At 42.7% G+C, this 14944-nt stretch overlaps 1 protein-coding gene across 1 annotated transcript in view; it reads left to right on the plus strand.

Annotated features, from left to right (window-relative positions):
* POU6F2 (POU class 6 homeobox 2) overlaps positions 1–14944 on the plus strand; it is a 440175-nt gene that overhangs the window by 191891 nt on the left and 233340 nt on the right. The window contains exons 5-6 of the mRNA XM_038740542.1: positions 211–290; positions 3407–3635. Coding sequence (XP_038596470.1) covers positions 211–290; positions 3407–3635 — 309 coding nt within the window. The remainder of the gene's footprint in view (positions 1–210; positions 291–3406; positions 3636–14944) is intronic.

The raw sequence follows: 14944 nt of genomic DNA on the forward strand, positions 1-14944 counted from the left end.
TCCTTTAGAGCTCCCGGAATGAGGGGGCCATCGGGGAAAGTGTATTAGCATAATTTATGCATCCGATAAGTGATCTGAGCCCCGGCAGTATCGATAAACCACTTTGGCATATCATTTGCAGCTAGATGCTCTGTGACATCTTGGGGACACGTAGGTGCACTTTGTTTTCAGGCCAGATGCTAAGATTGTGCTTCTCTGTTTGAATCACAGGGGCCAGAGGAAACCCAGCACAAACCGATCCAGGCACGGCAGACCAGCCGTCTCATTCAGGATTCCCTGTCGGACCTCAGGTGAGTCCATTTTGAATACTTTCCATTTTTAGCTGTACGTGGAATAGTCTGATGCCTAAATAAATGAATGAGTGAGCAAAGGAGGTAAAAAAATTATTGTCGAAGAGGCTATGATGGCATTATTAATTACATGGATCCAGGATAACTTTCTCATTTTTTAAAAGTGTGTTCTGTTGAAGAAGCACCTTTTGGAAGGGATAACCCAATCTGACACTGGGTTTCTATTTGTTTCGTAGACATTAAAACTTTAATGGCTAGTAGGTGATTAAAGTGAAGTTATTTCTACCCTCGCCTAGCCACTTTTGAAATACAGGGCGTGATTTAATATAAAAAAGTCAATGCATTTTTAATGGGAGTTCAGCTTATTGAGTTTGACAATCCTGTACATCACATGAAGCTTGTGCATTAATAAAGAAATGCATTCATTATTTTTTAAAGTCCAATATTTGTTATTTTTCGCAACCTGGTGTGGTTAATATGGAGATGTGGAACAAGATTATGAAAAGCTGTTTTATACATGTCACTTTGTATAGGAGCTTCAGAAGCTCCTCTCACTACAGTAGAAATGGTTCTCTAGTCAAGTTCTAGCATAATGTATGTTTTCTGTTGTAGGGTAGATTTTCATCATGCATTTTTGATGGTATTGGTTAAGTGCATACTACATGGCAAGTGCTATTCTAAGAGCTGGGGTAGGTAGCTAATCAGGCTGGATACAGTCCAAATAGAAAGGAAAATAGATATTTAATCCTCATTTGCAATTGAAGAAACTGAGGCACCAAGAAGGCAATAGACTTGCCCAAGGTCACACAGCAGGCAAGTGGCAGAGCTGGGATTAGAACCCAGGTCCTCTGGATCCCAGGCCTGTGGTTTTTATCCATTAGGGCTCATTATTTCCTTTGTAGCACTGTTTTCCAGAATTAGGAAATGATTCTTCCAACTACTTACATCTGCCTGCACACAATGCAATGCATCATTTTTAGGATGCATTGGACACAGGTGTTTACATGAACATGAAGTTCTTCAGAAAACCAATCCCCATATTTTAAGAGAATGGACTGAAGACTCCCAAGAAACTGGTACCGTGCTCAGACCGTGCAAGGGTTAAAATACCAACGATAATTGTGGGATGTACGATGTCATAATACAGTTTAGATAATTGTCTCTTGATTTTCTTCCACTTTGCTCCTGGAAATTAATTCTGGGCCTGAGTTTAGGGAAATTCGTTCTTGGTGATGGGATTAGTCTTGCTTTTTTTTTTTTTTTTTTTTTTTTTTTTTGAAGTAGCCAGAACAGAGTCCTAATTGTGGGGGGTTTTTTATGTTTTGTTTTGTTTTCCCTGTGGGGTTGGAGGGAGGGGGTGGGGTGTGTGTGTGTGTGTGTGTGTGTGTGTGTGTGTGTGTGTGTGTGTGTGCGTGCATGCGCGCTCTTCTTTTGGAAACTCAGATCCCCCAAGGTAGACACCCATCCATCCAAGGTAAACACTGTGAGCCCACTGTTGGGTAGGGACCATCTCTATATGTTGCCAACTTGTACTTCCCAAGTGTTTAGTACAGTGCTCTGCACACAGTAAGGGCTCAATAAATATGATTGAGTGAATGAATGGAGAGAGATTAAGGCCTGTGTGGAGGCACAGGAATGTATTTGCTAGAGCTGAGAGTATACCTCCTTGTCAAATGCCTCTTATGTCCCGGTAAACTGCCAATGGCAGTTGGTCTAAGAAGCACATCGGGCTTGAAGAAAAACTATGAGACTAGGAATCGGGAGATGCAAGTGCTAGCTAGGCCATTGGTTTGAGCGAGTATTCCAGTGCCTTAAGAAGGAAGTTCTGTCTTGGACCTCCCCCACCTTCTTGTCCAGGATATGTGACTGAACATGAGTGCCACATTCCAATCTGCCATAACAACTGACCTCATGGCAAAATAGTGACAGGCTGGCTTCTGCTCACAGCCCTGGGTAGAGGAGAACAAATTAGATTATAGATGTGGCGATGCTTTGAGAGTAGAACTGATCTATAAATACTACACCTTTTCTATGCCTCAGAGATTGGGGAGCCTCTAAGGAAGACAGAATTGTGATTCTTCAGTCACTTTGGAGAGAAATACTAAAGACTTGTCAGCCTTGAATCAATTTCTCCAAGGCCTCCCTTCTCTAAGAAGCTGCAGAAACCTTGGGTCTAGTCCACCACTGATTGGTGGTCCAGGCTGGTGAACATAATAATAATATAATTAGAATAATAATGGAATTTGTTAGGCACTTACTATGTGCCAGGCACTGTAATAATAATACTTTTGGTGTTTGTTAAGCACTTACTATGTGCAAAGCACTGTTCTAAGCACTGGGGGGGAGGATACAAGGTGATCAGGTTGCCCTGTGTGGGGCTCACAGTCTTAATCCCCATTTTACAGATGAGGTAACTGAGGCTCAGAGAAGTGAAGTGACTAGCCCAAGGTCACACAGCAGACATGTGGCGGAGCCGGGATTCAAACCCATGACCTCTGACTCCAAAGCCCAGGCGGGCTGAACAATGCTTGGCATATAGTAAGCACTCAACAAGTACCCTTATTATTATTAAGGTACTGACATGTATATTCCTTGGATTCCAAATTGCCAAGCATAACTGTTCCCCATCAACTTGGAAGAAGAGTCCAGACCCCCCCTCCAATCTCAAAGGGCCTGTGATGATCTATTCCTCTCAGGTTGCTTCAGGATAGCCTGGACCCAGGTGAGATCCAGTGGACTGAACTTTCATTCATTCAATCGTATTTATTGAGCACTTAGTGTGTGCAGAGCACTGTTCTAAGCGCTTGGAAAGTAAAATTCGGCAACAGATAGAGACGATCCCTACCCAGCAATGGGCTCACAGTCTAGAAGGGAGAGACAGACAACAAAACAAGTAGACAAGCATCCGCTTTGGTCCCAAAGACCCAGAGAAAATAAAGAAAACAGAATCAGCATCACCACCCCTTGGCTAGGGATAAATGGCCAATAACCCTGAACAGAGGGAAACTGATCATCTAGAAGTAAGTGATCATCTAGATGTAAGGCAGCTCTGGATTCTGGGACATCTTGGGTTCTGTGGTAGAGGGAGGAAAAAACAACTATCTGTTTTATTGCAGTCACTGCTGACAGCACAACAGTTGGCCTCTGCAGTTGCTGGGGTGATGCCAGGAGGCACACCAACGCTCAACCAACCTATTCTTATTCCTTTCAACATGGCCGGACAGTTGGGTGGTCAACAAGGACTGGTCCTCACCCTGCCCACCGCCAATCTCACCAACATCCAAGGGCTGGTAGCAGCAGCTGCAGCAGGAGGCATTATGACGTTGCCATTACAAAATCTACAAGGTAAGTCTTGTCTCTCTGGGGATCTAAAGCGGGGGGCGGCGGAGGGGTGGGGGTTGTTCTGGGGCTTCAGGCCAGTGAACCCACCGCTGAGAAAGCCCTGGGCGATACTCTTTGTTCCTGCCAAAGTACTCTGAAAACTCGTACTGTGCCAACTTCATTTACACCTCGGCGACTTCCTTAACTTACTAAAAGTCATTTTTCTGACGTAGGTAGTCCCTTGGAACCATGTCAGAGATTCTAGAGCAGGTACCTGAGCTTTCTCCTTCCAACCATCAGGATAAACTTATCAGGAATCTGGATGCAGTGTCCGTCAGCAGTTCTTACCTGGGAGGTTTCCCCTAGGCACTCTGGATGAGAGAGGAGTATTTGGAGGTGGGGTCTGGAGTTCTGATCCTACCAGTGCCATCAAGGTCTCAGGATTCCCACCTCTAATGTGCAGAGAAACGTTATTCACAGGGCTATGAAAAGGCCAAAGTCTTCTCAAGCTGAAAGGGACCCTTTAAGTGTGACCTATTGTTGGTAGTGGTCTGTTTTAGGACTGAAATGCATTTTTGGCCTTGCTCTGTGACAGCAACCCCCCCCCCCCCCGCCCTCCTCCCCCCCAAAAAGCAGCTCTTGATCTTTCACTTCATCTCAAATAATCAGGATTCTAATGACCCATATATGCAGTAAGGTCTCTTTACCATGCTCCGTTGTGTGGTGCACAACCCTAACCATTTCTAAAAGGGCTCAGATTGTGAAGAAAATATCTTTGGGCTCAGATGAGAGCATCCAAAAGTTGCACAGAAGCTCTGGGAAGAAAAGTCTTAACATCTGTTAAGAAATCAGGTACATCTTTGCTGCCCTAGTCCATCCTGCCAATATCTTATCCTTCAAATCAGCCAGCCTCACAAGGACAATTGTTAAATTTCCTTGGCTAATTGTGATATTCAAGTACTTTGTGCTGAGCACTATGCTAAGCACTGGGGTAGATACAAGATAAGCAGGTCCCACAAAGAGCTCAGTCTAAGTAGGAGGGAGAACAGGTATCAAATGCCCATTCTGCAGTTGAGGGAACTGAGGCACAGAAAATTGATGTGACTTGCCCAGGGTCATACTGCAGGATAAGTGATAGAGCAGGGATTAGAACCCAGGTCTGTGCTCTTTCCACTAAACCACACTGCTTTTTCCTGGAAACACATCTGTTTCTCTCCCCATTGTGGCACCCACTTCTGTCTTTCCTCCCTGGGAGGTTTATGGAACAAACCTTGGGAATGTTGTTCTCCAAGAGGGAACTTCAATGGAGGGAAATCTATAACATTGGAAAAGTAGAGTTGGGGGGTGCTTGTTAGAAAATCAATCAATCAATCGTATTTATTGAGCGCTTACTGTGTGCAGAGCACTGTACTAAGTGCTTGGGAAGTACAAGTTGGCAACGTATAGAGATGGTCCCTACTCAACAGTGGGCTCACAGTCTAGAAGGGGGAGACAGAGAACAAAACATATTAACAAAATAAAATAAATAGAATAGAAATAGAATAGAAAAAAGGAAGCAACATTTCCTTGGGGAATGAGTTTGGACGTTGAAGTTCACGGGCCTCAGCCCTAGTCCCGGCTCGCTCATTTGCCTGCTATATGACCTTGGGCAGGTCATTTCCCTTCTTCCAGATAAGGAAACTGAGGAACAGGGAAGGAAATATTTGTTCTCCCTCCCCGTTAGACTGAGAACCCCATGTGGAACAGGGACTGTGTCCAACCTGCTTATCTTGTCTTTACCTGAGGTGCAGGGTCACAGCGAAGAGTGTCGTTGACAAATACCATGATGATTTGTTATTAGGAGGTAAATCTAAGAGTTGACTGGATGTTTTCGCTTCCATCCAACATGAACGCTAGGACAAGTTTCCCACAGACAAAGTTGGAGCTCTCTTAATCAGTCATATGTATTGAGTGTGCAGAGCACTATCCTAAGCACTTGGGAGAGTACAACAGAATAATGTAATTGATACATTCCCTGCCCACAACAATCTTACAGTCTAGAATGGGAGACAGATATTAATATAAATTACAGATTGTGTACATAAGTGCTGGGTTAAGTCAGAGTTTGATTCAGAATCTTTAAGCCCGTATTAGGTAAAGTCCAACTGCAATTACCATCTTGAATAGATTGAAGCATTCGAATCTATCAAAACTAATGACAAGGCAACCTGTTAACCTGAGAGCCAATTTTTGGTTTTTTATGCTGACATGATCCAAGCACACACCTGTTGGTGTTTCTCCTATGCTTCACCTTGCGTGTCTTTTAAAGTTTAATGTCAGCGGATCACTTTTTATCATAGCTGCAAAGGGTTTTCGCTTTAATGTTTAAAATAATACCTCCCACATACCATTAAGTTGCACCAAGGAACCTGCCATTCATAAATCATAGATGGAAAGGACCCGCTAATGCACAAATTTTACTTGTTTAAAGTTTGAGAGCACATGTAAAGTAGGAAAGTCTAGATTAAGAAAATAAGGGAGGAACAGTTCAGTGTAAAAGCAGACACAAAGTGAAGTGAGAGGCTTTTTAGTGAAGGTGGATGATGAAATCTTAATGAAGAAATAGGCATACAAATGTATCCCTCCATTCAGAGCATTTGTGATTATGGACCTTATAGAGTAGTCAAAGTACGTTCACAGAGTTCTTGCATCCAGAATTAATTCTGATTTATTAGGGTGGGGATCCTAGAACGCTTGCATTGGATCTGTTTTGCCCTTTTCTGGATGTGGATTTGTATCCTTGGTGGTTTTGCTTGACAGGTGAATAGTAGTGGTGAGGGTATTTACAAAGTAGCTGCTCTACTTGTTCCCTTTGCTCTCCACCCCTCCCAGCACATGCATAATGTGCATTTATGTACATATCTATCATTTTATTTATTTGTATTGATGTCTTTCTCTTCCTCCACCCCCTCACCAGATAGTAAGCTCGTTATGGGCAGAGAATGTGATTATTGTTGTATTGTACTCTCCCCAGTGCTTAATACAGTGCTCTGCACACAGTAAGCACTCAATAAATATGAATGAATGAATACTCTAGGCTTTACCCTCAACCAGGCACTGGGGAAGTGTGGCCCAAGATCCTAACTTTTGTAGAATTTACAAACTAATGAGGAAGATATATACAAAATAAGAACTCTACATAGCGGTTTATAGGTACAGGTCTAAATGCTAGGGAGTTCTGGTGCATGTTAGGGAGTTAATTGTGGGGGATTCTGAAGGCATGGTTGGACAAAGTATTATGGGGAGGACATTCCAAGATGGGAAAGTTGGAGTTGAGGGATGTCTCAGGGACGGAGAGTCCCATGAGAGGGTCTGCAAGGAGGTAAACCTGGATGGAGGAGAGATGTTGTACCATGGGAACAAAGTCAGCATGGTAGGGAGAAACTTGATTGCAAACATCTTTGAACTTAGTGGTCAGAATATTCTGATGCAATAATTGGGAGCCATGGCTGAGGAAGAGGAGGACAATGGTGAGTGCTTCAACATTTAAAAAAAGCTGATCTGTGCTTCTGCCAGGAAGGAAGCTGTGTCAATAAATGAGGAATGAGGAGGCGTGGTGATTAAGGGAACTAAGTGAGAGGGCATATGACTATATTTTATAAAAGGTGTGGATAGGGCCAGTAGAGGGGCTTTTGTTGTTGTTGTTTGCTTTTTTTTTTTTTTTTTGGTATTCAAGTACTTAATATGTGCCAGGCCCTACACTAGGCTCTAGGGTAGATGCAAATTAATCAGGTTAGACAGTCCCTATCCCACATAAATTTCACAGTCTTAATCTCCATTTTAAAGATGGGGTAACTGATCACAGAGAAATGGAGTGACTAGCCCAAGGTCACACAGCAGACAAGTGGCAGAGCCAGGATTAGAACCCAAGTCTTTCTGACTCCAGCCCCGTGCTTTATCCACTAGGCTGTGCTTCTGCTTGCTCCTTATTGCTTATTGCTCTACAAATCCCAGGACACCAGAATGAGAGAACAGCCACTGAAGCTCGGAGGTGGTAGGATCAAAACAAGTGAATGTTTACACAATAGATGGAAAACAATTGGAGTTCACTGCCAAGAGATTCTGTAGAAGCTGAAGTTATCAGGAGATTCAAGAAGGGCTTTAATGAGAACTTGGATGAGTTGTCCATAGTGGAATGTGGAGGGATGTAGAAGATATAGGCTGTATGCTCCTTGTGGGGAGGATTTGCTTCTACCAACTCTATTGTACTTTTCCAAGTGTTTAGTACAGTATGCTGCACTCAGTAAGTAGCATTGTTTGAGGGAGAAGTTGATAAGAAGCCTCTCTAGACAATAGCCTGGATTTCCAGTGGAATCAACCATTATAATATTTGTCCAAGCAATCAATGGTATTTGAGCATATACTATTTTGCAGAGCATTGTACTAAGCTTAGGAGAGGCATTACAACAGAGTTGATAAGTGAACCCTGCCCATGAGGAGCTAACAGTGTACAAGGGGAGGTAACCATTTAAAATAGATTATGAATAGGGGAAATAAGCTTGCAATACTTCTACTCATATTCTAAGTGGCTGGAGTGAATATTCAAAGTGCTGAACATTTTGTTGCCACTAGAGACTGAATATTTCACCGGGTGGATCATTGTACTCAGAACAATGCTTGGCACATTAGCAAGCACTTAACAAACCCCATAATAATTATCATTAATTATTATTTCCCAGTTAGGGCATTGCTTGTGGTCAAATTCTCTGATGTTTTCTCAGGTTTGGAAATAAGTTTTTCCAGTAACGGAAGGGACAGTGGCAACACTGAGGTGCGGGGTTTAAAAAAAACAAATCGTGAACCAATCAGTCAGGGATCATGTTTAATTCTGAGCCATTCAGATGTGTTTTAAATTAAGCAGATACCTGACTCTTATGGTAGTAGGAATAAATACTGATCCTGTGATGGAAAGGATTTGATGAGACCATTAGAATATGAATATACCACATGTATTCCTTAGGGAGGGTGAAATCTAGAGTGATAAGTGACAGGGGGAAAAATGAATTCCACCCTTCTTTGATTGTCAGCCAGAAGATGGACCTGTAATGGGACACCCCTTGTAGCCACTAGTTTGGAAGAGTCTGAATGGTACTGATCTTGGCTATGCATAGGAAAGGAAAGAGGGCAAGGAAGCAGGTTCATCCTGGTGTGGACTAGGGTCCTGCTGTGCACACAGTCACTGGGATACTGGGGAGTAACTTGGCTTAGTGGGAAAAGCACAGGCCTAGGAGTCAGAGGACTTGGTTTCTAATACTGACTCTGTGCCTCACCCGCTCTGTGACCTTGGGCAAGTCACATAACTTCTCTGTGCCTCTGTTCCTTTCTTTAAAATGGGGATTCAATGCCTGTTCTCCGTTCTGCATACTGTGAGCCCCATGTGGGCTAAGCACTGTATCCGATTTGATTAACTTGCATCTACCCCAGCACTTAGAACAGGGTTTGACACATAGTAAGTGCTTATTAAATACCAGTTTCTTGCCAACCTGGCATCCTAATTCTAGATTTTCAATGTTTCTCTCCTTTAACTGAAGCGGTGCAACTTCCAAGTCACCAGAAGTAACTCTCTGAGCCCACAGAATAGCAGTGTTCTGTGGACATACTTTAAAAAGCCAGAAGTAACCAAAATGATTGCTTCATGTAGGGGAATATCTTATTTCCAGGTGTGCCCCCCTCCTTAATTAATAATGGCATTTGTTAAGTGCTTATTATGTGCCAGGCACTCTACTAAGCCCTGGGGTGGATACAAGCAAATCGGGTTGGACACAGTCCCTGTCCCACTTGAGGCTCAGTCTTAATCCCCATTTTACAGATAAGGGAACTGAGACTCAGAAGTGAAGTGACTTACCTAAGGTCACACAGCAGACAAGTGGCAGAGAAGGATTCGAACCCATGACCTTCCAACTCCCAGGTCTGTGCTGTATCCACTGCACCATTTCTCCTCCCTCTCTCTCTTCTCTCTTTCTTTTTTCTCCCTCTCCCTCTCTCTCTCCTCTCTGTTTATGGGTCAAACACTGGACTAGATACAAGAAAATCAGGTTGGACACAGTCCCTGTCCCACATAGGGCTCAAAGTCTCTGTTGGAGAAGATAGGTAACTGAGGCACAGGGTCGTTAAGTGACTGGCCCAAGATCTCAAACAGCAGGCTAGTGGCAGAGCAGGATTAGAACTCAGGTCCTCTGACCCCTCAGACCCATGTTCTTTTCAATAGGCCATGCTGCTTCTCAGACTGTCTCTTACCTTTTCTCTCCAATGACCACCCGGCCTCTACCCCAAGGCAAGCTTCCTTCAGGTTGAATATACTCAGCAACACCTCTAAAAGAGCAGAGTTCACTTCTTGTCCACGGACCCAATGTCCTCTAAAACTGACTCCCATTCCCAAGATTCAATGTGAGTTGGAAATGTATCTGTTTATTGTTGTATTGTACTCTTCTAAGCACTTAGTACAGTGCTCAGCACACAGGAAGAGCTCCGTAAATACGATTGAATGAATCCCCTCATTCCCATGTTCTGGGGCAAGTCAGAGAATTACCTCATGCCTCAGTGTCCCCAACTAGACAACAAGAAGAGTCATTAGCACCATTTCAAGAACCAAATTTTGAAGGGGAGGCCTCCAGGGTTCTTGGAAGAATAGTGCTTTCAATTCCAGGTGTTACTCCTAAGCCTTGAAAACCTCCCTGGAAGCATAATTTATAGTCATTCTAATGATAGTGCAGATATTATTTAATATGACAGGGTAATGGCAGCTTCATTGAGTTTATGCTAAATGTGTTGGTTTTTCTGCAGGTTTAATTTATCAGGCCTAAAATGAGAATAAATGGCTAATGAGCTGAGCAGTAGTAATGTTGATGAGGCACTGCAGGTGTCTGCATTTGCACTGAGTGATTAAGAAGTGTGAATGGTCCCTGAATTGCAGGCAAAGCTGAAGAAAGCAGGGACCAACATGGTAAATGAAGAATGAAAGCATCCTAAGGAGATTTATTTTAACACAGGAATGGTTAAGTTGAGCCATGCGAAACCTTGAAATTAATGGCCAAAAGTGCATTAAAGTAATGCTGAGAGCTTAACCTGGATGGCAAAAAGCAATTAAGTCCAAAGTGAAGAGAAAATCCAGGCTAACAATGGTCATTTCATCCTCAGCTCAGCCATCCAGCTTTTCCTAGGATGTGGAGCTTCCAAAGGGGGTGTTTGCCAAGCATCTGCCAAATTGAGGTTAGGATTCGGGATAACTTCTTTAGCCTCCATTGCTTCATCATCAATCGTATTTATTGAGCGCTTACTATGTACAGAGCACTGTACTAAGCTTCAGCAGTGCTGAGGGATGGAAGGGGAGAGGAATTATTACAAAGACCCCACAGCTGCTGTGATTGCCCCTTTTGTACTGGTTTCCAGAAAGTTCACTGGGTTTCCAGAAAGTTCACTGGGTTTCTTGGTTTGTGAGGAGACCTAACGAATGACATCAGGAGCCTGTTGTTGCATGTGGTTGGGCAGAAAAGATCCATGCTTGTCCATCAATCTGTTCCAGGTGGTGTGCATGTAAAAATATTTTGCTAAGTGTTCTGCACTCAATAAATCCCATTGATTGATAATGTTCTTGGAGTTTACATTGCCCTACATTGTTTTCAAGCCTGCCTTTTCCTGAGATAATTCTTCCCTGGTTGTTGCACCCTAGTCTGGTGTCCTTTTCACTTTTCTCCCAAGAGTCTGTTTTTTGTTTTTGTGCTTTTTCTTGGTAGGAAGGAGTTATATGGTGTTTAAACACTTACTACATGCCTCACCATTGGCTTTAAAACACTCAATCCCCCTTTTCCCCCCCTCCTACTTCACCTGGCTACTCCTATTCCAACCCAGCCCCACACACTTTGTTCCTCTAAAGCTAACCTTCTCACTGTACCTCAGTCTCATCCATCTCGCTGCTGACCTCTCACCCACATCCTACTTCTGGCCTGGAATGTGTTTCCTTCTCTTAGCAGACAGATAATTGTTCTCCCCTCCTTCCAAGTCTTATTGAAGGCATATTTCCTCCAAAAGGCCTTCCCTGACTGAGCCCTCCTCTCCTCTTCTCCCACTTCCTTCTGCATTGCTCTGACTTGCTCCCTTCATTCATTCTCCCTCCCATCCCCATAGCACATATGAATATATCCTTAATTTATTTATATATTAACGTCTGTCTTCCATCTTTAGACTTTGAGCTCATTTTGGACAACGGATGAGTCTGTTTATTGTATTGTACTCTCCCAGATGCTTAGTACAGTGCTTTGCCCACAGTAGGCACTCAATAAATTCAACTGAATGAATACCAAGGACTCTACTAAGCACTGGGGTAGATGCGAGCTATCAGGAAAAGCCAAATCACTCTAGACTAACTTTGTTGAGGGCAGCTAATGTGTTTGCAAACTCTGTGTTGTACTTGCCCTAGTCCTTAGCACAATGCTATGCACATAGTAAGCACTCAAGTACCATAAATGATGGAGATCTGAACCCATGTCTGCTGGTATTCTAATGTTTTTGTAAAGTCAGGAGTACAATGCAAGTTACGTGGATGTTCTCTACACTCCTATCTCCTATAAGGTAGCAAAGAGCCAGTGTGCTGTGTTTCCTTTAAATGTGAATCCACATTGCAACTTGAGGACTACAGAGTTAATATATTATGTACACCAAATATATACTTTCACGTTTGTCACTTTTTGGAAGGCACTTCTATAATTATAATTGCATTAAGTGCTTACTATGTGTCTGGCACTGTACTAAGCACTAGACTTGATACAAGATAATCTATGACATTCAGGACTAAAGTGTATAATTCACAGGAGGGGAAGTTATCACAGGTAGTTAGTTGCAACTTACCTCTCAAACCTGTGTCTTTCATGGGCTTCAGATTTCTTATTTACCCCCCAAAAAACAATACATAGTACATTATTCCCCCAAACCTCTATCTCTCTAGTGCTGAGACTTGGAGGAAACTGAAAGCTTCTGAATGGGTATTGCATGTTTAAGAGATACTGTCAGTGGAATACAGCATCATCATAGGATAATGGTCTCCAGCTGTGACGAATGTCAGAAACAAACTAAAGCATTTATTTTCAAAGCAACCGACAGGGATGTTTAAGTCAGGTACTTGCCAGCTGTATGTAGTTTGGCAGTAAATCCATCAGGGCTTTTGATGACATCTGAAGTTCTGTCCACACCAGGGTGTGACCTGAATTAGTTGGTTTCTGAAATGGCTGTCACATTTGGTTCTGGCTAATATTCACCCCCAACCACCCGCACCAGAGTCAATTTTAAAATTCTTGTTCCTGGTCTGGCCTTTCTGGCCAGTGAGGAGAAGGTGAATTTCATAAAGCTGATTTGAATGGTATTAGGCATTGACTCAGTATCCAATGGTCAACACATATGCTTCCTTGCTCTCCTCCTTTGGTACCCAATCCAACACCTGCTCTCCTACCTAATGAAAAACCCATCTCTATTATTCCCATCTTCCAATTCTTGACTCTTCCATCTCACTATATTATTCAAGACTCACTGACTGTCGTCTTAGCTAGAAATTAGATCAAGAAGGTAGAAGGGACATTTACTGTTGATGAGGATATTTGTTAAATGCTTACTATGTGCCAAGCTCTATTCTAAGTGCTGGGGTAGATACAAGGTAATCAGGTTGTTCCATATGGGATGCTCAGTCTTAATCCTCATTTTACAGATGAGGTAACTGAGGCACAGAGAAGGTAATTGGCTTGCCTAAAGTCACACAGCAGACAAATGGTGGAACACAGATTAGAACCCATGTCCTCTGACTCTCAAGCCTGTGCTCTTTCCATTAAGCCAAGCTGCTTCTCCAATTGCTATTGGGTGACATACTAAATCAGGAGTGCAGAAGTGGTGCAAGGGATTAGGTTCTTAGAGTTGGAACCTGCAGTTACTGAAGTTCAAGTTCGTCTCCCTTATTTTGAAATATCTAGGAATGCAGTGAAAATATCATTACATTTTAGATTATGACACCTTTCTCTTACCCAAGTCCTTAAAGCAGATGGGATTTTAACTCACTGTGCAAATTTGGGTGTAAAGCATCTTGAGCTACGCAGGGTGAAGATGGCTTTTGTTAAATATGAAATATACTGTAGTATTTACTATGATTTTCATTCCCTTCTGCTTATACTTTGTCTTAAACTACCCCCACTCTCCCAATTTTTACTAGGTAAACCTGGACTCACTATATAGATCTTGCCTCTTTGCAGAAAACCCCACCCACAGAATTAATGGAGAAAACGCCCCCACAATCCATTATCCATGAACTCAACAGTGTTTAGCAAATGTCATCCTCTCAATGCTTCAGAAATATGAGGGGCATATTTGCACCCTAAATTTTTACACAGGCTGCCTTGCAAACTCAATTGCCCCCTGACTCCACTTTGACTAGGATGTAACTCACTATTCCTGCAAAGAAAAGATACACATAAAGCAGATTCCTTCACAGTGCATGTATTAGGCTGCAAGCACAGTGCTCTGCACACAGTAAGCGCTCAATAAATACGATTGAATGAATTTCCTGGCTAATATGAGGGACGTGCCCTTGGTTGCAAACAGTATTTCTCATGAATCAGGCTCCTGTGTCCAGATTGTCTCTGTTTTTAAAAAGAATGGCAACAAACTGGAGAAGGCCCAAAGAAAAATAACAAAAATGATTTAAAGGATGTTAAAAGATAAATTGGGAAGAAAGGTTAAAGGAAGTGGGTATGGCTGGATTATTCTGGGGGAAAAAATATTTTGGAGGGTGTTTTAAAAGGTGCTGTGTTTAACCTACTGCTGCCCATGCCCACTGAGAACTGAATGAGAGGGAAAGTGGAAGAGTTTTTAGGTGGCTATAATGAAGAACCTTGAGATGATCAGTGGGGTTAAAAAGCAACTGCTCTATAACAGGCCACTAGGGAAGGCTGAATTTTCCTTCTCAAGAGATCTGGAAGAAAAGAACAAGCAATCCACTGTCTTTGTTTAGTCATTCACCTATCTCTTATCTAAGAGAAGGAGTGTGCATCTAATGGTTTCAAAATTATATGAGTCAATTATTTTTAAAGTTACATGAGACCTCAGGTCATCTCTCATTTACCTCCACATTCTCTTGGGTTTATTTCTTGACCCATGGAAACCATAGTGGTGGTTGTGGGGTGATGGTGGATTTTCAAGGTCTTTGACACAGAATTGATCACAAACAGAAAGCACGATCTGTTTAATTTTGGAGGAGGGGATTTATCAAATGGAAGACACAGACTGAGGATGATGGGGCACTTAAGTGTGTTTCTTGG

This window comes from Tachyglossus aculeatus, chromosome 2 (assembly GCF_015852505.1).
Source record: "Tachyglossus aculeatus isolate mTacAcu1 chromosome 2, mTacAcu1.pri, whole genome shotgun sequence".
Lineage (NCBI taxonomy): Eukaryota > Metazoa > Chordata > Mammalia > Monotremata > Tachyglossidae > Tachyglossus > Tachyglossus aculeatus.